The 22,354-nt window shown below is 33.3% G+C and overlaps 1 protein-coding gene across 2 annotated transcripts in view; it reads right to left on the minus strand.

The window, feature by feature from the left end:
- Positions 1-19,362, minus strand: part of LOC140439781 (beta-galactosidase-1-like protein 3) — a 57,848-nt gene extending 38,486 nt beyond the window's left edge. Inside the window, exon 1 of one of the 2 annotated variants that reach the window (XM_072529921.1) lies at positions 19,029-19,362. In XM_072529921.1, the coding sequence (XP_072386022.1) occupies positions 19,029-19,296 (268 nt within the window). In that variant the 5' untranslated portion in view covers positions 19,297-19,362. The remainder of the gene's footprint in view (positions 1-19,028) is intronic. The other variant, XM_072529920.1, reaches the window with a different exon arrangement.
- Positions 19,363-22,354: the final 2,992 nt, after the last annotated feature.

The following is a 22,354-nucleotide window of genomic DNA, read 5'->3' on the forward strand; positions in this document are numbered from 1 at the left end:
TTTAGACTACCTAATAGACCTTTAACCAATGTGGACTTAAAAAAATTTGTTAAACTGCTTAAAATTTCAAATTTCCGCGGCGTGTTCATGCGAGATAATTTACCACGTAGACCTCGTAAACATGAATGTGCTATTATTAATCTCGACATTTCCACAAACCCCGGTACACATTGGGTAGCTTACAGAAAGATAAACAACGATATAGAGTACTTTGATTCATATGGTTGCTTGAAACCACCGCGAGAACTAGTATCCTACTTGAACGGTGGAAGAATTTTCTACAATAACGACCAATATCAAAGTTATAACCAAATTAACTGTGGACATCTTTGTTTACAGTTTCTCTACAATGGAACCTTCTAACGAGATCTTGAGAAGTGCCATTTGCATTTTTATGGAAAATATAACAAGCGTTGTTTGGTATGAACTACCTCAAGATATTCGTCGCGCACTAGAATATTATTTACCCTGCAAGAAAGACTATGATAAACATGAATGGAGTGATGTTTGCGGCATGTATATGGAAAGTAAATGTGTATTTTGTAAAGTGTCATTATGAGAAAAATATGTAACAGTATAAGAAAAATAAAGGAATTTTTAACATATTTTGCTATTTAATTTCATACACCTATTCAAATGTATCAGTCATGTCTCGATTGTTGACCTTGACAAGTACTTCAAACGAGTTTTCGTTTACTCCTCAAGTACCTCTTGTGCTTGATCCCTTTCGACAGTATTATGTAGCTGTGTTGGGATTTCATACATTTAATTCAATTCCAAACATCGATGGTGAAAAGTTTTATTTCTAAGAGCAAAATGATCGTACAAAGTTGCGCCATATCGAAATTCCATCAGAATGTTATGAAATTACAGATATAGAAGCGTACATTCGAAATGAATTAATACGTAAATACAACTCGGTTCGGGAATTTACTTTAAGACCGAACAACAATACGCTTAAATGTGAAATTTTCTGTTAGGATCACACCATTACTTTCGATAAAGACGATAGTCTTGGAAAATTATTGGGCATCTCGTCAAATAGAGTGTTGGAACCAGGAAAAAGGCATTCTTAAGATCAACCTGTAAACATTATAAAAGTATCGAGTCTACTGTTTGAATGCAACATTACCGAAGGAGCCTTCTACGAGGATAGACCTGCGCACACCATTCTACATTTTCCGATAAGTGTTGATTCAGGTTTTTCTATTGACGAACGTCCTCATAATCCTATATACATACCAGTAAGCAACAGCATACGTGAAATTACCAAAATTACCGTTAGTGTAGTTGATCAAGAATTAAGACCCGTCAACTGTAGAGGAGAGAAAAGTACACTTCATTTGGATTTTAAGGAAACGATATAGATGGGTTTAATTATAAAACAAAGCTCTACACATCAATATCCATTAGTCTCACGCAAATCTTACAAGCGACGTGACGTGTCTGCTGTCAATAAAGCCTTTCTTGTTTCCATTGGATTACAGCTAAAAGATGTCAAAACGTCAATACATTCGACGACAGGTTCAGGAACCTCAACCACCTATTTTAGATCTTTACCAGAAACCTCAGTTCGACGATACTATTAGAAAAGAAGAATTTCGTACATATACACCTTACATCAAGTCATTTAATAATATCGACGTTGTCGAGTTTATCATAAATCAATGAGATGCATTTTTTGCCATACACGAAACACTTTTGGAAATGAAAGGAAGTATAAAGAAAGTGGGTAATGGAACTGTTTCTCTTGCACCGAATGCTGGAGCCTTCTTGTTTGATACATGTACATACATCCAAAGTTCACACGACATGGAAATAGTTCGAGATCCTGGTGTAGTTAGCACTATTCGCAGTTTGTTGTGTTACACTCCTGAAGATTCCAAGTTTCTCAGTACTGCAGGATGGAACTATCCCAATAATCCACATTTATCGGGAGATAGCTTTAGTTTACTGATTCCGATAAAACATATTTTCAACATTTTCAACGATTACAATAAATTAACCTATGGTCGTCAAGTGTTTCGATTTGTTCGAGCACGTAATGATAGAGACTGTATTTTAGTAGAAGAACCTAATGCCACCACAACAACAACAGTGTCTTTAACTGTTACCAGCATGGAATTGAAGGTCAAACATGTCTTTCCGAATGATGATGTGAAAATTGACCTAATGACTCCGATTAAGAATAATACGCCGATAACTATACCTTTCCGTAAATGGGAAATAATGAACTATCTTCACTTACGGCTGGATCCCGACGTGAGATATGGAGTGTAAAGACAACTTCAGCTGTTGAACGTCCGCGCTATGTCATTGTAGCTTTTCAAACTTCTAAACGAGATGACATTCACGCCGATCCAACGTTATTCGATAACATTAAGGTGTCCAGCGTACGAGTGGTTATTAATGGTGAATATTGGCCTAACGAGAGAATACAATTGGATTTTGCGAAAAATGATTATGCTATAGCTCACTACAACTATACCGAATTCTTTCCCAGTTATACTCATTCGTCAACAAAACATCCAATCTTGGATTATAATGCATTTAAAAAATATGCTTTGTTTACTTTCGACTGCTCCAAACAGGATGATACGTCATTTAGATCGGGAACCGTTGATATTAAGTTGGAAATCGAAGCAGATGAAGGTTTTCCTGCAGGCACTTGAGCGTACTGTTTAATTGTTCACGACAGTCTACGCGAATACTTTCCTCTAACTGAAGTTATCAAAAATATCATTTAAATTGACTTATTCAATCATACCCAATTCAGTATACTCTCAGCCATCATGAGGATCGCATTAGTTGACATTCAAGGATTCACCGTAGATGGGTGGTTTGTTCCCAAAGAACTCAGCATTGAAATTGGCTTTAAACATTGTCATTATATATTTAAACCTCCACAACCGTTTGCTACATTAAGTAATCAAGATAAGAAGACTGCTGTGTACTTGGAGAAAAACGTGCATGGTCTTCGGTATTCTAATGGGGATGTTAAATATTCAAAAATAAATAAAATACTGGAATCTAAGTTGTTGTATGCAGCTGACTACATCTACGTTCGCGGAGAACCACAAGCAGAATTTTTAAGATACAAATGTTATATGCTTGACGTCTTTCTCATAATTATTGATGTTTGCAAGTTTGATGATTCTCCATACTCCACTGGAGGCTTTGCTCCACATGAATACCCCTGCCACGCTACTGGACTATTTTCCTGCTCCTCGATAAATGTGGATCACCTCCGCCAATGGTTGTGTAACAAAATATTACCTATATAAATTGGATTTTTTTTAAATAAAAGATTAAAAGTATTATTTTAGTTTTATTTTAACAGTTTTACTAATTCAAGTCACCTCCTTTTCTAATTCAAGAAGGATGGATTCCCCAAATTTCGTATTGACTTCTCTTGCCGCAATTATCTTCTGGGGTACTCCTACGGGTAGGCTGTTCAGCTTTCTAAAGGGTCTTTCTGTCTTCTCTGCAATAAGAGAAGCCTTATTAAGTTTTGTTAGGTTCATCTGCAACAATATACATTTTCCTAATTTAGCAGTGAAATATTTTTGACTAGCAATATTATTTTACAAAAATTCTATCTAGTATAATATGTATATTTTTTTAATTTAACAATAAAATATTATAAACTAGCAATACTATTTTGCAAAACTTTCATAGAAACAAAAAATTACAAATACCGCAATATTTACAAACATTTTTTAGAACAGAGATTATAACCAAGTAATTTCAATATGATGTTTAAATCAGAAAAATTATTACGAATTGGAAATTAGTAAAGATAATGATGAATTCTAAATGATATAAAAAAAGGTTAAGTATTATAAAACTTACTTTTTTTGTATAATTGCCGGCACTTCACAAACACAGAACTTCTCCGAACGGTACTTTGTATAATTGGTGACGCTGCACAAAACACACAACTTGTCTGAAGGATGATCAGAATTGAACTAACGATATGCAGAGCGTATGCTATTTATCTAACTGCGTCTCCCACGCTAAAACTATGTTGCGCAATATTTCGTAAGACTATTCATTTATGCATCACATGCCTGGCTTAATTATAAAATAGAAAGAAATGTGCACATGTTTCCGGCGTCTGTGCGAATATATTTTATCTCACATTAAATAGAATTGGAATGTGCCCGTGCTTCCGGCTATATCGTGGGAGAAATTTTTAATAGCCGGCGTATCCGATGATGTCATTATTCTCAGTAGCAAGATCTATTTTCATTTTATGATAGCAGAATATATTTTATAAAGATTTCAAATGATCATGTAAAGTATAAATTGAAAAATAAATGAATTTTTGCAATAATGCTAATCGATAAAATATATACGAGGTAAAAACTCGTAAAATATAAATTGAAAAAATTTAGAAGTTTTACACTAGTGGTCGTAGGTTTTAATTAAAAAAAATACGAGGAAAAATTGCTCTCTTTGGCGTACGTTGTACGTGTACATTGACGTGTAGCTTCGTTATTATTGGGGGAATGGGGGGGGGCGTTTGGATGTCTTTTCATTACATCGTTCTCATTGGTGTACGTTGAGACGTAGCTTCGTTATTATTGGGGGAATGGGGGGTGTTTGGGCGTCTTTTCGTTAATATTGGGGAATGGGGGCGTCTTTTCGTTAATATTGTGGTACGACTCCACCATTAGTCGATGCACGTCTTTCTCATTGGACGTTGATGCACACCATTGACCTCCAACGTCACGAGGATGTCCACCATTGGCCGAGGACACGTTTCTGTGGCATCATTGGTCGAGAAAAACGTTCTAACGTCACGAGGAGGCCGTTACTATGTCACCATTTTTCACTGGGGGTGTTGCTATTCCCACCACTGACGCTGCTATGCTGCCATTGGCCCCTCATCGCTATACCGCCATTTCTATGATGTTTATTCCAATTCTAACCTGTCATTGGTTGCTGGGGGTGTTGCTATTCCCACCACTGACGCTGCTATGCTATCATTGGTCGACGACACGTTCCGACGTCACGAGGACGTCCACCATTGGTCAGCAAGACATGGTGGGACGTTCCTATGCCATCATTGGCCGAGGGGCGTGGCCTAGAGACACGGGGCACGTTCCTACATCACCATTGGCCTCCAACGTCACGAGGATGTCCACCATTGGTCGAGGACACGTTTCTGTGGCACCATTGGTCGAGGAAAACGTTCTAACGTCACGAGGAGGGCGTTACTATGTCACCATTGGTCCCTCATCGCTATACCGCCATTTCTAAGATGTTTATTCAAATTCTAAGTTGTCATTGGTCGCTGGATGTGTTGCTATTCCCACCACTGACGCTGCGATGCTGCGACACGTTTCGACGTCACGAGGACGTTCACCATTGGTCAGGAAGACATGGGGGGACGTTCCTATGCCACCATTGGCCGAGGGGCGTGGCCTAGAGACACGAGGCACGTTCCTACGTCACCATTGGTCGAGGGGCGTGGCCTCGAGACACGAGGCACGTTCCTACGTCACGAGAGGGGCGTGGCTTTGATACATGAGGATACGTACGTTTGATGATCGACGTGTGACGTCACTTCCTGGTGCAGAAGGAACGCTATACATCTACTATTTTCTTATCACTAATTGCCTTCTGATAACTATTTATCGATTCCAAAACACCTATTTAATGTTAAAATGTAATTAAAAATAAAAACTGAATTTGTTTATGAGAACTGTGATGCTAAGAATAGTTCTATATTAGCGTTTTTATGATATGCAAGTGATCTATGGTGTTAAAATGTTTCCTAAATCCTACCTGTTCGGCTGGTTGGTAAAAAATCCAGCTTATTCGTTAGGCGGTTTGTTGTGTTTGTGCTGTCGGTTTCCTTTGACTGTGAACTTAATCAGTTAGCTGAACTGAAATTACTCTTATAAGATATCGATTTAATAATTATTATTTACAAACGTAATTCACACATATAATATACAGCACACTGTTTTAACTTGGATCGATTTTGTACCAGAGTTTTCGTTGTTAATAAGCGATTTTGTTTAATAAGTTTATTACATTCTTTTTTCATGCTTTTTTTAATTTTCTCTCTCATGAATTTATGATCGCTTTTGATACATTTGGTAACATTTTTTCAATACGGTTACGTCGATTCATCTTGTTGTTCTTGTTATTGTTCTTATTATTGGGAAGGATATGGTCTATTTTATTTTTAGTTATTAGTCGCGACTTTTTTTTTATTTAATTAATGGCTTTGGATAACTTGATCCATTCAGCCACGATAATGTATTTGACTACTTGAATTTGTTAATGATGTATTATCTATTGCAATTGTTAACAAAATAGTACTTCGCATAGAGGTAAATTAAAAATATAATGTAAACATCAGTATCACAAGAATCAGTAGATTGATAAAAAACCATACATTCATTCGTTCCATTCAATGCCCTAACCAACTTAAAGGTGAATATTTAGAACCAACAAGGGATTACATAATATAGCGATACTTTTCACGCTAAGGTGCCTTTCATACCGACTTTATTAGGTACAACACAAGACAGGCAACGGCTAGGAGGTAACTATATAACATAAGGATAGACAGAGGGAACAAAGCTAGATTTATACATTCACATTACACTTTCCATCCTAAAGTTTTCTTTTAGTCCTATTTAAATATTCTCAAAAAAATTGGTTAAGCCTAATCTTATGACGAGAGATATATAAAATGGAAGATTGACACTGAGGAAGAGGTATTTGTTCTTGTATCAGATTTTCCAATAGATACTTAATATACTCCATTCGCTTAGCTCGGGCATATTTTGACAGATCTACAACATACCAATTCCTACTTCTCAGTATTAATAGCTCAAGTATCCTACTATTGCAGACTTCTTTCTTAAAAAAAAAGAATTATTCTAAATAGTGGAAGTGTATACTAAACCCATCAAAAATATATTTTAGTTGTTATAATTTAACATAACTATTTATTATATGGTGCAGATAAATAAATATTGATTGTCGGTAATTCGCAAAGTTCTATTTTATTTACTATTTAGTTTGTTTACTATTAATATTGGCTATGAGTATGTGTGCTTGGTTGTATAGTAATTTCCAGCCACTTTTAGTCTGTCAAAAAGTAACTAACTTCGCAAAAAAATAATTACTAAATTCACTAGACAGTTCGGACTGGGAATACCGAACCGAGTATAGCAGCATCATTATATATACACCCGACATCGAGTTAGAATCTATGGAGAGGGCATCACGTGTCTAAAAACGACCTCACTTCGGCCATATTGTTAAGATTGTTTTGACACTTTTGACAGATCGTATATGTTTGTTTACGTTTGTTGTTTTTCGAATATTTTTAGTTTTATAATACTTTTATAGAAACTGTAATAATATATTGTGATGGTGCATAATAATGGTTTCTTGTTCTCAACGTAGTTGCAGTGGCAGAAGCAATGTTAATAAAAAATCTTCAGGAATAACATTTTACAGGTTAGTATACAAATATGTAAACAAAGTAATGGCCCGTACTTCAGAGAATAAATTAATAGTATTTGACTGTATTAATTTATCTTTATGTATAATATATCTTGTTTTTAGTGTTTACCGCGGGATAAATAAATCATAGTTTATTAAAAATGTATTGCGCTTTTTTAGATTATGATTAAATCTTCTGAATAACTAGTCACATTTTTATAGTAGTTTTAATATTATTGAGTCCGGCCATGATCTCACCGCCATATTGGTATCACCGTTAGCCACGCCTACCTGCGCCGTTTTTAATACACACGTTAATATGCTCATAGCTTCTCCATAGATTCTAACTCGATGACACCCGAACATCCAATGATTGATATAGTCAGTGTTACCATTACAATCAATTACAAAGTTCTGTTTCGCTTAAATTAAATCTATGAAGATATGCTTTCACAGTAGCATGATTAAACTCCATTCGCTTAGCTCGGGCATATTTTTACAGATTCATTGTCGGAAACCTACAACACAACAATTCCTACTTCTCAGTATTAATAGCTCAAATATACTACTATTGCAGACTTCTTTCCTTAAAAAAAGAAGAATTATTCTAAATAGTGGAAGTGTATACTAAACCCATCAAATTTTGGGTAGTATATATTTAAAAAATATATTTTAGTTGTTATAATTTAACATAACTATTTATTATATGGTGCAAATAAATAAATATTGATTGTCGGTAATTCGCAAAGTTCTATTTTATTTACTATTTAGTTTGTTTACTATTAATATTGGCTATGAGTACGTGTGCTTGGTTGTATAGTAATTTCCAGCCACTTTTAGTTTGTCAAAAAGTAACTAACTTCGCAAAAAAATAATTACTAAATTCACTAGACAGGACTGGGAATAGCGAACCGAGTATAAATAACAAGGCATCTAACAAATATTGAATATACTCTTCTATTGGGATGACTTCTTGCAGCAGAATAAAGGCGCAGTAGGTAAAACAGGGTGAATTTTTGTATAAAGGTTGTTACTTCTGTTACAAAAAGCATTCCATTCAATTTCCCAGTTTTCTTTTAATCCTTGTTTACGCAGCGGGACTAAATCACTTCTATTGAGCCAGCTAATTTCTAATCCTTTTGAAGCCGCTTGTTTAGCAAAATAATCTGCTTTAGTGTTACCCGGGATACCAGCATGTCGTTTTACCCAAATGAAAGAGACTGAATTATTTCCTTTAAGTAGCTTTAGTCGATTTTCTAAAATTTCGACGGTAATACTGTTTTTGTATAAATGCTTATGCGAATTATCTAAAGCAGACAACGCAAGATTTTGAATCCGACATGATTACTATTTGTTGATCAGACATTCTTTTCTCAATAGTCCATTCCAGAGCTTGGTTCCATACATTCGACTAATAGATTTTCAGTAGATGTAGATTTAAGTGTACCTAAATCCAAAAGTAGAGCTTTGTACTGGATTCGGTCCAATTTTTTAAAGTCTAGTATTTGTAGCAGACCCATATAAAAAGCAACCATAGTCAAGAACTGATCTGGTATATGCCCTATAAAACATAAGATTGACCTTAGGATCAGCGCCCCATCGGTGACGGTTAACAACTTTTAAAATATTTAGGCTTTTTTCGCATTTAATTAAATAGTTATTAATATGTTTCTCCCATGTTAATTTAGTATCAAGTGTGATGCCAAGATAAGTATAGTGTTTTTGGACAGGTATACTTAGATTATCAATTCCTATGCTGAATATATTCGGTAAGCGATAATGAGTAAACAACACAACAGCGGATTTATTCGAAATAAGTTCCAACCCTTGGTTAAGAAAGTATTCTCTTGCACTGTACATAATTCGTTTTATTGAATCAATACATTCCTGATAAGAATTTATAGAAGTGTAAAGAGAGAAAGGATCCAAGAATCCAAGGAAGAAGAAGCATAGGAAGAAGACGCATCTCCTGGCTGACGAACCTTAGAGAATGGTTTAACTGTAGTTCACTACAACTTTTCAGAACAGCAGCCAAAAAAGTGACCATAGCCGTTATGATATCCAACCTCCGATAGGAGATGGAACTTTAAGAAGAAGTTAATTGTGACAGACAGTCGATGGTTCCTTTATTTCTCCGAAAGCCTAACTGAGCTACCTGGAATATGCCTTCTTTTTCACATCACCATTTCAATCTAGTTTTAAGAATCCGTTCAAGTGTTTTTAATAGACATGACATCAGAGAAATAGGTCTTAAAGAAGTATGATCATTTATTTTAGGTATAGAAATGACCAGACATTGCTAAGAGAATCACAATTATCTCCTATTAGTAAAATGTTAAATATCTTGCATAGATATTCTATAGCAATTTCGGGAAGATTTATTAACATGAGGTAGTTTATACCGTCCATACCTGGAGATGTATTTTTTGAAATTTTAATGTTCGCTGTAAGTTCCCTCGGAGTGATAGGAGTGAGTAAAACGTGTGCATCGATATGGTTCTCTGGTATATTTATTGGTAGATGAACAGAGTCGGGAGCAATTTTAGATAAAAGTTGTTTAACTGCTGATTCATCGTTAATGATATTTTTTTTCTGAGACTGAATTTTATTTACCCTTTTCCAGATGTCTGATGAAGGGGTTTGCCTTTTAAGAGAAGAGCAATACTGTACCCAGCTAGATTTAGCTTTAAAGCGAAAAGTACGTTTACACATAGCCTCGTTTCTTTTATATTCATTGAAATTCAAAAGAGTTAGATTAGATTTAAACTTTTTAAAAGAATTTTTCATTAAAATTTAAACACCTAGGCACTCCTCATCCCACCAAGGAGGAACTTTTACAGATTTAGTTGAATATTTAATTGGTGTGCAAGATTTGTTCGCTGCATTTGTAATAGAATCTAATAAGAATATAATCATCTCGTTAGTGTTAATAATAACTGGCTTCAATGTGAGCGCTTCTTCTATGGTAAGCCTGAATTGCTTCCAGTTAGCATTAGCCATCGACCACTTAACTGTAGATATAAACCTAGTATTTTCTATTTTAATATTATTGATAGACATTCGAATAGGAAAGTGATCGGATCCATATGTATCTTGTATAACAGTCCAGTCAAAAGTTGGGCATAAATTGGAAGATAAAATGGTGAGATCTACAACAGATTTGGCATGACCTGGAGGAGTAGCCCTAGTAGCCGATCCATCGTTTACGATAATTACATGAGGAAAAGAATCCAAGGCTTCCACCAATATATTACCCTCTGAAGAACATGCATTTGATCCCCATAATCCGTGGTGCGCATTAAAACCCCCAGAAATAATACAGGCATTGTTAATTTATGAAAAAAGGTTGACATAATCTTGCACTGATACTTTTGCTTTTACTGGTCGGTATAAACTTAAAATCGTATACTTTTTCTTGACAATACTAATGTTTACGCCACAAATTTACAAGTTTTGATTGAAATTTATTAACACATGAAATAGGTTCGTAATTGATGTTATTTGATATAAGTATAGCTACTCCACCGTATCCGTTAGCTCTACTTTTACTTACTATATCAAAATTACTAAAACAAACATTATCTGAGGGTTTGGACCAAGTTTCCGATAAAACTGCTATATCAAAATGTTCTTCAAGAAGTAACTGATGTAAAGAATATTTGTTAGCGTTAAGTGATCGAATATTCCACTGAATAATTTTAATACCTTTGATAGCCATTAATTTTAATTAAAAATGTTATTAACAACTTCTTTAACTTTGTTCTCGAATTCAATGCCATTGACTTTAAGATTAGAAGCCATATTTGGAGAAGCATTAACAAAGTCTTGAAAACTTTGTTTAATAAAATTTTTAAGAGTAACGCTAAGCTGAGTGATAAATTTACTAAATTTATCTACAGGTTCAGGTTGTCCGAATTGGAGTACGGGACCAGCGCAGAAACTAGTCTGGAACTCTCTACGAATAGGAGGGAAATTAACAGTAGTGTTGCTATTTTTTCTTTTTTTGGGAGGGATAACTACCGGGGTTGTATGACGTTTGGGAATATTGTTATTCTTATGAACTGTACCAGAATTGAACTGACGAGTAGAATCAAATTTTAGTGGGGGAAATTGTAACGATAAGATTGCTTTATCGTTACTGAGAAATTTAAAATAACTTAATTCTGCCTGTAAGGTATGCAACCAACTATACATGTAATCGTATTATCAATTGTTTATCAATTGGTCAAACTGCTTACCTGCCGTTTCCGCTTAGCTTGGAACTGACGGAAGCCAACGATGTTAAAAGTGTAAGAACTCACTTTATATCCAACCTTTGAACGGGGCAGAGGATTGATTGATACTCCAGCGACTAACGTCACGAGGTTTTCAAGTTATCAGGAAAAATTTTAAGTTATTCAGAGGTAAATTTAAGTTACAGAAGGCGTTTTTTTTTGAGTATTAGAAGTTTTTGGGAAAAGAAGATTTTGGTTTAATTAGTGAAATATTGTTGCATTGGGTGATTTTCATTTTAATCAAAGTAAATCATTATTTTTTTTACCATTATTAGTTTCATATTAATATCATTTATTCAATAATTTTACCCTAATTATATTAGTCAAATCACGTTCAGAATTCTATCTGTTAGAAATTCTCCTAAATACACGTTCTCATCAATATCCAAGCAATTCGGTAATGTAAGGAGATCCTTCATTACTATTTGCCTATAATGTATTCGTCAAGATAAGTTAAATTTTAATTTTTCATTGAAATATTCATAGTAAAATCCCAACATTTTTTTTATAAATACATAGTTTTCGATTAATTTTCCAAGGTCACAAAAGTGTACGAAACCTTCACTAATTATCATCATTCGGACTAGTTTTTCTTGTCCTAACCGCCTTTTTGTTTATCAACTCAGAATAAAGCTAATGAGAGCTTTCTTTGATTTTATTTTTAGTCGCTGGAGGAAAAAGAAATATAAAGTCAATCAAGATTATTTTGAATTTGGGGGTAATGGATTCCATTTAGTTTAGTTGGAGTTTTTTTTGGTTTTTTCCCGATTAGTGGAGTAGCTGTTCAGTTTAGTACTAGAAGAGTGTGCTTATAGCTTTCACCCGGACTAGTTCCAGCGGCGTAAGGTGTCCGGAAGAAGAACCTTCTCGGTTTGAGAGTAGTCAGGTTCTTTATTTTTATTGTTTTCCTACTATTTTAAAAATAAGCTACCTTAAATTTTGTTTAAACTTTTAGTGAGTGAACGAGCCAAAACTTAATAATAATTTTAGTAAATTTTTCTTAATTCATATTTTCGTATCATTATTTATGTAACATTCAATTTTTTTTCTTAATATCATTTGTTTATTTTTGTCGTTAAATATTTTAAATACATATATGCATTAGTTATAACAGGGTAGGGGTAGATTATAATACAATTTTTTGTAAGGTCATTTGTGCACAAAGGTCCATTTTGTATTTCGACAGCCCTACTGGTATCATCACCAATTCATCTAGGATCTGTTCCTTTCTGAACAGACCAATTTAAATACATCTACAAGTTATCTGACTGGAATCAACTTAGAAATTGTCAAACTGATACATTGTGTTAAATATAGGGAGGGGTTATAGTTGTTTAAATATATAGAAATGTTGGTTGTCATTAAATTTTGCTTTAATTCATGAATAAAACTTCATAAAATAAGTTCCTACTTTTCTAGTAAATTGGGGAATGTAAATATATTGTATATATATAAAAAAAGGGTCAATAGGATTGTATATTATAAGGGTATTTAAAATTAAATATATATATATATATATATATATATATATATATATATATATATATATATATATCTTTGTTAAGGGAATTTTCATGTAGGGTATTTAAGTTAAATTGTACATTACGGGGTTTACAGGTTTTCTATTTTATTATTATTAAACTGGGTTATAAGTAATAATCTGTTTTATTAAACCACCTTCTTTTTTTAATAAGGTTATATCTAGTTACAGAAAACATAGTTATCAGCAGCAATAAAGTAACTAGGTGAAGTGTTTGTTAGACTAAGAGTCCAGTAAACATCTTCCCTGGTGCCCAAATCATTCTTCTCTCCTATATTCCTGTTGTCAGTACTTACTCTTAGTTCGTTTTGGTTATTCTTATATTTTCTTAGTTAATATACATCTTTTCTATTCTTTACTGTTTTCTCAGGGCATGCAAATAGGCCTAACCCTACCTTGAGTATCAACTGGCCAGTCTCAAGCATACCCAGCTAGCCGAAGTGCATTCAGTTTCAACTTTTATTTTAATTTAGTTTCAAACTTATCTTCACACTACTCTACAGATCTTATAACAGGGACCTTGTCCCAAGTGATCTGCCTACTATTTGTTACAGTAGCGCCCAAAGTGGATCAACATAAATTTGTTACAAAATTCCGTGTCAGAATTGATTAACGATGCAAATCTATTCTTCTGAACTAGGCTGGAATAACCTCGAATATCAGATATTTTCTGAGCTTCCTTAAACGAAATGTTCAAGTTAGCCATAGTTTCTTTCGTTTTCCCTCTGCTTAAGATATTCAGGACATTCTCTGAAAATTGATTCGTGACCACTATTTTGACAATGCACGTAAAAAGTATTACATTTTTCAGGACAATCTTTATTTTCTTCATTCCCACATTTTTTGCACCTTTTTTTTTATTTGCATTGAGTAGCCGAATGACCATAATGCAAACACTGGTAACATTGAATGACCGGACTGACAAATACCTCGACCGGGCATCTATCTTTATTAATGTAGATAAATTGAGGAATTAATTTGCCCGCAAAAGTAACAATAATCATCTGTCTTGGGACTCTCTCCGATATACCGCCTTTTTGTATTAATCTAGTCATTCTTAGTACTTTTTTAACCATTACATTCGATTTTATAATATTTAGGAGTTTATTTTCACTTATAGTAGTGTCAACAGCGCGAACTAAACCTCTTTTTTCTGTCAAATAATTAGGGATAAATGAAATTAAATTATTTTTTTCAAAAGAAGATTCTTCTACGAGCCTATTTGCAACCAGTCCCGAATCTACTACTATTTTAATTCTATTCCTGCCAACACTAACAATTTCAGTTATATTTTTATCGTAATCCGCTAGAGAACTTAATTTTTCTCCTATTTTCATCGGATGAAGACGACCTAAATTTAAATCAGTATGTTGAACAAAAATAAAATACGACCCCGTATCAGTATCGGTAAATCGATTTGAAGTATTTAAAACCTGACTTATTGTTTATATTGTTGAGTTGTAGACGGCAAGTTTTTATTACCATCATTAACAATAGATTTAATGTTGGAATTATTAATAATAGAATCATCGGAATTCAAAACATTTGGAGTATTATTACAATTATTAACATCAGAAAAAACAATATCTTCGACGCGAATATTACTTAACATGTCGTTATCAACTTGATCCTGTAGAGGTGGGTCTTTGCCACCTACACCATTTTTACTCTGGGACACCCCAGGGTTAAGTATTTATCAAAAAATATAGAAAATATAAATACTTACAGTACAAATGCTAAACTAATAACTTAAAATTAACGTAAACCTAATTAAAACCTAAATAAATTCGATTGAATACGAGACACACTCACACACCGGTCCTCACTATACGAAGGTTCAAACCATACTTTGTCGGGACTTATTAGGTCCATTTAAGGTGTTTTGAATTGAGATCTCCTGTAAATATTACGAAGTGCGCGTTTTTATCTTCTTGCTTTAATTAAATCCTCGTAAGCTTTTATTTATTTCGTCTTTTCTTCTCCGGCTTGTTCCTGTCGGTACATATCGGCGTATAATATTAGGCTGTAACTTTTATTCAAAGAGATTACTAAGTATAGGCCTATATGCAGGTCCGGCGATAACGAGCCTGCAAGGAATGTATTTCAGGTGGGCGGCTCTGTTTGTGAGGCGCCCGCCTGAAAGATTAAAGAAATATAATTAAATTTAACCCTCTGGTGTCCACGCAGCGGCACTCCGTGCCGCAATTTTAATATTTTAATAATGTTTACCAATATTCTTTCGTATACGCTACTGTCTATTTAGATATGTGTACGTGACTATATTTAAAATATTACCTGCTGATGTCATATTTCCTAAAGAGTTGTATGTTGTATCAGTTTGATATTGACCATTAAAGTGGAAGTTGTACAATAGCGGCATACCGCATACCGCAGCGTAGCTTCTCATGTAAGTAAAAATTGTTCATACAGTTTTTTAGCACTTAAATTAATTGATGTACTTTTCGTCATTTTAGGGGTGCAAAAAGGCCAATTAAGTATTTGACAGAGATTGAGTTTGTCTGATTTTGACGAAGATTTGATTTGATTGATTTTAGTGATTCAGGTGGAGAACAAGAAATTATTGAAAATGATAATTATGAAAGCAAATCCGAACTATCTGGTAGCGATGATAAAGATGATATATGTCCGTTACAAGAGCTAGACGATGGTGATTACCAATTTTTTATGGGCTATCTTACGCGAAACTATCTTACCGATATATACACAGACTTTCTAAATAATTGTATGAGTAATTACTGTTTGGGGAAATAAGTTACTATGGACGAAATGCTTCACCCTTTTAGAGGATGATGTGGCTTTGTACAATACATGCCACAAAAACCAGCCAAATATGGCATAAAACTGTATACACTTTGCGATAGCAGGTCTTACTATACGTGGAATTTCGAGATGTATTGTGGAATACAAAGACACGGACCGTACAAATGTTCAAATAAACCATTCGATATAGTACAGCGTTTAGTTTTTCTCATAAAAAACTTCAAAAGAAATGTAACTATGGATTATTATTATACTAGTTATCCTTTAGCTGATTATCTCATGCAAAATGGCCTGACAGTTATTGGCACCTTAAAGAAAAACAAAAAAGAACTTCCTCCCCAAAATTTCTCTTCCGAATAAACTGCTAGCTATTGGATCTTCCATATTCGGGTTTCAAGATAATATGTCCCTAGTTTTATATGTTCCTAAAAGAAATAAAGCTGTAGTATTGCTCTCTACCATGATCGATACAGACAAAATAGACGAAGATACAGGAAAACCAGTAATGATTTTAGAATACAATAAAACAAAAAGTGGCGTCGATACGATTGACCAAAAATGTGCTTCCTACACGACACAAAGGATTATCAGAAGATGGCCATTAGCAATATTTTTTCGCATACTAGATTTATCCGGAATAAATTCCGAAGTTATTTAAAATTGCACTAAGCCAAATATGTCGCCACAAAAAAGGAGAAAATTCTTACTTGAATTAAGTTTCTCCCTGATGACTGATGAGGGATCATTTAGAAGACTGAGCAAAGATACTAACACTTCCAAAAGATGTAAGAGAATTTCTGCTGCCTTTTCAAAGTGCCAAAGAACCCACCAGCACGGTAAACCAAAGTCGAAGTGGATGGTGCCCTATATGCAGTGCGCATAAAAACAATAAAACAACCGTTTCCTGTAACTTATACCAACAATTTGTTTGCAAAAAGCATAGTGAGAAAAAATTCAGTGTAATATGTGTTTGTATCCTTCAATGGAGGAAGACTAATTTAATTATTTTGTATTTAGATATTTTTTTCTGGGATCTTTTGTAAGAATATTTTTTATTGTAAACGTTTTCTTTGTTAATATTTTGCGCCTGAGTTGTTACATTATGTTAAAGGCATACAATAAATTGCTAAAAATACCGCTTTTCTTTTTTTGTGAAGTTTACGAATTTTTCTAACAAAGTTTTGATAATTTTTAACTTTTAATACCATTTTTTCTATGTGCAGCATTAAGTGCCGCAGTGTGTCCACTCATGTAACTTTAGGAGACGTAGCTGCCGGAGAGTTAAAAAAAACTGAAGGGTGCCTATACTAGCTTTGCACCTTATACCCTAGCACCACGACTGTATATAATCCTGTTTGATACTGCAAACGACTTTATCGTGTTACTTCTTAGAGGAATCATTTGATTATTAGGAACGAAATGCCGCCTATGTTATCGTTTTCTGCCGAGGTTTTCTGGAACAGGCCGTGGCCGGGATTTAAAGTCATATTAAGGACAGTAGGTGTCATTTGATGTTTTAAAGTTCTTTTTATATATCATGGTGTGATAACTTTTATTGTATTGATAAAAAAATCGGAATTGCTGCAAATAAAGTTAGTTTTTATAAGGATGTTAAATAAATAAACGTTTCGTGATTTTTGTTATTTTTTACGATTCTCAAGAGATCAATAAAATTTATCACTTTCATTGACCGATTTCCATTTTTAAAGCTTAATCTTCGAAACCTATAACATAAAATTGTGATTTTGAGTTTGGCAAAAAATGTGAGGCATTTGAAATATGCCTGAGTTTGAACAGTGACTTTACAAACGATCTAAAACGTTTAACACTACTTCTTTTGGATGAAACAAGAACTTTTTTCGAGACTACACAACTTAAACTACAAATTTCACCCAATATATCTTCGTGGAGGCATTTCGCGTGATGTGCAATCATTTGTAATGCGAAAGTTTAAAATGTACGTTTTCTAGGCATATTTCAAATGCCTCATATTTGTTCGCAAACTCAAAATCGAAATTTGCTATAAGTTTTAAAGACTGGACTCTAGCAATAAAAGTTCCACTATGACCGGTCAATGAAATTTATGAATTTTAATTAATCTCATGAAAATCGTAAAAATTGGTAAAAATCCCACAACATTTAATTATTAGTGATCAGATTTATTGAAACTGACTTTATATGCGGCAAAATACAAAAATTGTATACAAAAGTTTTAGTCTTCACCTTTAAACCGCATTTTCATTTGTGTGCATAGGACAATTCGATGAAAAGATATCGAATTTTTACCCTCGAGTCGATACAAATTTCATTTAAAATTGATTTTGCAAGCATCTCTGAAATTCAACATCGCCGGTCGCGTTGGTTCTGAGAGAACGGTTTATTTTACAGAAGAAAGTGCTAATAAACGTTTTTGTTAAAAATTATTTCAGTTACATTTTTCAATTTAAATATTTTTTCTACGACGTACATATTCTTGGTAAATTGATTTTTCCTCTTTTCGAGGGCGGAGTTTAAGGGCAAGCCGGGGGAACGAAGGATATCTTTTTTGCATATTTTTGGGGTCATAAAATTGACCTTCTCAACAAAAATTCAGCTTAATTAGCCGAATTAGCTATAATATGTAATATATATATATATATATATATATATATATATATATATATATATATATATATATATATATTGTAAATATTGTTACGCCACTCCCACCTCCTACACACATATATATATATATATATATATATATATATATATATATATATATATATATATATATATATATCACACACACACATATATATATATATATATATATATATATATATATATATATATATATATATATATATATATAATGTATAAGTATACATTTAATTTTAATGTTTCTCGCAAAACATTTTCTTAATAGTTAATAATCTAAGAGTAATTAAAATAATGATATTAAACACATTAATAAATACCTGATCGTGGCTCATGAAGATTCCATGGTATATACGTCTCGACAGTATTAAGACCAGCTGCTCTCATTTTCCTTAACCTATCCCTCCAATAAGTTCTTGGCACTCTGAAATAGTGCATTGCACCGCTGTATATTGAAATATTCCTGTCATTTAATGTAAAGTATGGTTTGTCTATTGAAATTCCATGTTTGATTCCTCCGGAAGTATAATATTCATAATTAGTCGGAAGAGCTGAAGCTACTATAGGCTCAGCTATTGATGAAACCATTTTAATATGTATAATTCAATCAACTAAATTGGTATATATTTATGCTTGGTATTTGTACCTTTAGGTAAGTATTTAAAAGCTACTTGGATTTATCTGATAAAAAGTATAAACACTTATAAAAAACCTTTTGAACACTCAAAATAGATATTTCATATGAGTACAATTAATTTCAAAATAGTAATATTACTAAAAATTTATAGAAATTATTATAGTATAGGTACTAATACTAGCAAAAATATATTTAAGTGGTAGCTGAAATTATATGAAATTGAGCAAGAAAAATCCAGATATGATAACGACCATTTTAACAAGAATTTAAAAAGGAAGAACAAGTTAGAATTTTATATTTCACAAAGAATCTAATAGTTTTTCTTTTAGTCATGCTATATATAGAATTATTGTTTATGGTCTTAAGATCTAACTGCAAGATTTTTACGTTCATAACGTAGTTAATTAAACTCACATTTTTACATACATTTAAGAGCAGGAGAATACATTGATATTATAACAGGTTGCCAGTCAAAAAGTACTTAGCCGCAAATATTTTTAATTGAATTAATGGTTTTGGTACGATATTCATTATAATATATATATATATATATATATATATATATATATAATGAATATATATATATATATATATATATATATATATATATATATATATACGATAGAATATCGTACGTAACTTTAACATATTTAAACATTTTCTTTATGATAAAGATGTTTTGTTTAGTAGTTGCTTTAAAAAAGCATATTGTAATGATTCGTTTAAAATAACAGGAAATGCCTTTAAGAATGATTTTGTCAGAAAGCAAACTGCTGAACAACTTGAACAACTACAAAAGCAGTTAAAGAGGGAGAAAAATGTACGTATTAACAAAAATGAAGCTAATCAATTAATGGTAATTAAGTTTTGAACAAACATTTCATTTCGTTCATTTATTTTCGCTGTTGATGACGCATATGCACGTTTTTTTATATTAAATTAAAGTTATTTTTTTAATATGAAGATACATATAAGGTTGCTTAAGAAAAAATGGTCGCAAATTAGAGTTCCTAGCTGTTAAAAACGCGAGGTATCAAAGATAAAGTAAAATAGAGTTAGTTCGCAATGACACTAGTTTAACAAGTGATATTATGTATATTATTAACAATATATATCTATGTAGGGGGGAGTAGGGCTCCTTCAGACATAAAAATTTGAACGGTCATATCACTCTAAATACCTCAACAAATAAAGAAAGAAAATATTCATAAAATACATTGTTCACCCAACTTTCACTGTATAAATGTTTTTAATATTAAACGCTATATCTGTAAAAAAAAATCAAAACCACTTTTTCAAAAACGTCTGAAGTTGCCCCACTTGGGGGCACCTTTAGACGGGGAATGGGGCAGCTTCAGACATAATTGGAAAAATGACAACCTCATATAAATGTTTTAGAAATTATTTATTACAATATTTAAAACTATATTATGACACTTAATCAATAATGATTTCTGTCGCTTTGTACCCTTCTCAGAAGGAGTTGGCAAAAGGGCTACAATTTCTGATAAATAAGCACTGATATCTGGTACGATGGGGTTGAAAAATTTATAATTTATTTACAAGATCCAGCCAAGTACCGTCCAATTACTTGTCTTTCAACTTTGTACAAATTGGTCACATCCTATGTGGCCCAGCGTATCTATCAACACTGTTCTTCAAACAATATCAATAAAAAGGATGTGCTAAAGGTTGCATGGGCTGCAAAGAACAACTTATAATCGACTCAGTCATTTCCAACCAGGCGTACACCGAAAAAAGGAACCTTTTCACCACCTTCATCGACTACAAGAAGGCCTTTGATTCAGTACCGCATGAACGGCTTATAGATATATTGGAAATATATAAAGTCGATGATAATATGAAAGTGATCTTTCTGACGGAGTGGAAGACTAAAATTTAGCTTCAAATATCCGGTGAAAACAACATCGGCCTTTTCCAGGGGAACTCGTTGAGTCCACTTCTGTTTAGCGATGAACCCACTATCTCAGCTGCTGAACTCCTACTGTTGTATATGGATGATTTGAAATTAATGGCTTCCACTCGAAACCATATAGATCAGATGCTATAAACTGTAGAAAATTTCTGAAATGATATTAGTATGCATTTTGGACTAGACGTATGTAGAAGTGCCGTATACTTAAAATATAGTCAGAGGAAAGGTTCAGCCCGGAGGTTTCGATATGCAAAATGGCCAAAACATCGAGGCAATGGGTGAAAATGATATGTACAAATATCTCGTAGTAAAACAAGCGCGGAAAATTGACCATAAACAAATGAAAACTGAACTAACTTCGGAGTTCGTATGAAGAGTAAGAACTAAATCGGTCATATCTTAATAGTAAAAATTTGTTTAAGGCATTAAATAAGTACGCCTGTTCCGCGCTGAGCTACTCATTTGGTATTATAAAGTGATCAAAAACGGATATAGAGGGTTTTCGGCGGAAAGTAAGAACACTTCTCACAAAGGTGCAAAAACATCATCCACTGCAGTAGAGAGAACAACATTGCCGCGGTATCAAGGGGGAAGGGGACTTATGAATATAGGTGAGCAATTGTATAAACAAATTGATAATTTAAGAACTTATTTTCAGGTACAGGCTGAGACATCTACTTTACATCAAGAAATTTGCGCAGTAAATGATACAACGCCGCCTAAAATAAGGGAACAAGAAATGCGCATAAACCATAAACCACCTGATTCAGCAAGAAAAAATGCGCACCTGGATGAGTAAATCTCTGCATGGGTGACATCTCAATGAGATCAGCCAAGAATATGTCGACAATACAGTGTCGAACTATTGGTTGACATCAGGAAAGATGTTTCACGAGACTGAGGGTTTCCTACTTCAGGATCAGGTTATTCCAACTAAAAATTACCCGAAATATATTGTTAAAGATCCTCAAGTCCAAAATGACAAATGCCGATATGGATGCCAAGCCAAAGAAACCATCCAAGATCTTACCAGTGGCTGCCAGGCATTTGTCGGTACTGATTATAAAGAACGC

Source organism: Diabrotica undecimpunctata, chromosome 4 (genome assembly GCF_040954645.1).
Source record: "Diabrotica undecimpunctata isolate CICGRU chromosome 4, icDiaUnde3, whole genome shotgun sequence".
Classification (NCBI taxonomy): Eukaryota; Metazoa; Arthropoda; class Insecta; order Coleoptera; family Chrysomelidae; genus Diabrotica; species Diabrotica undecimpunctata.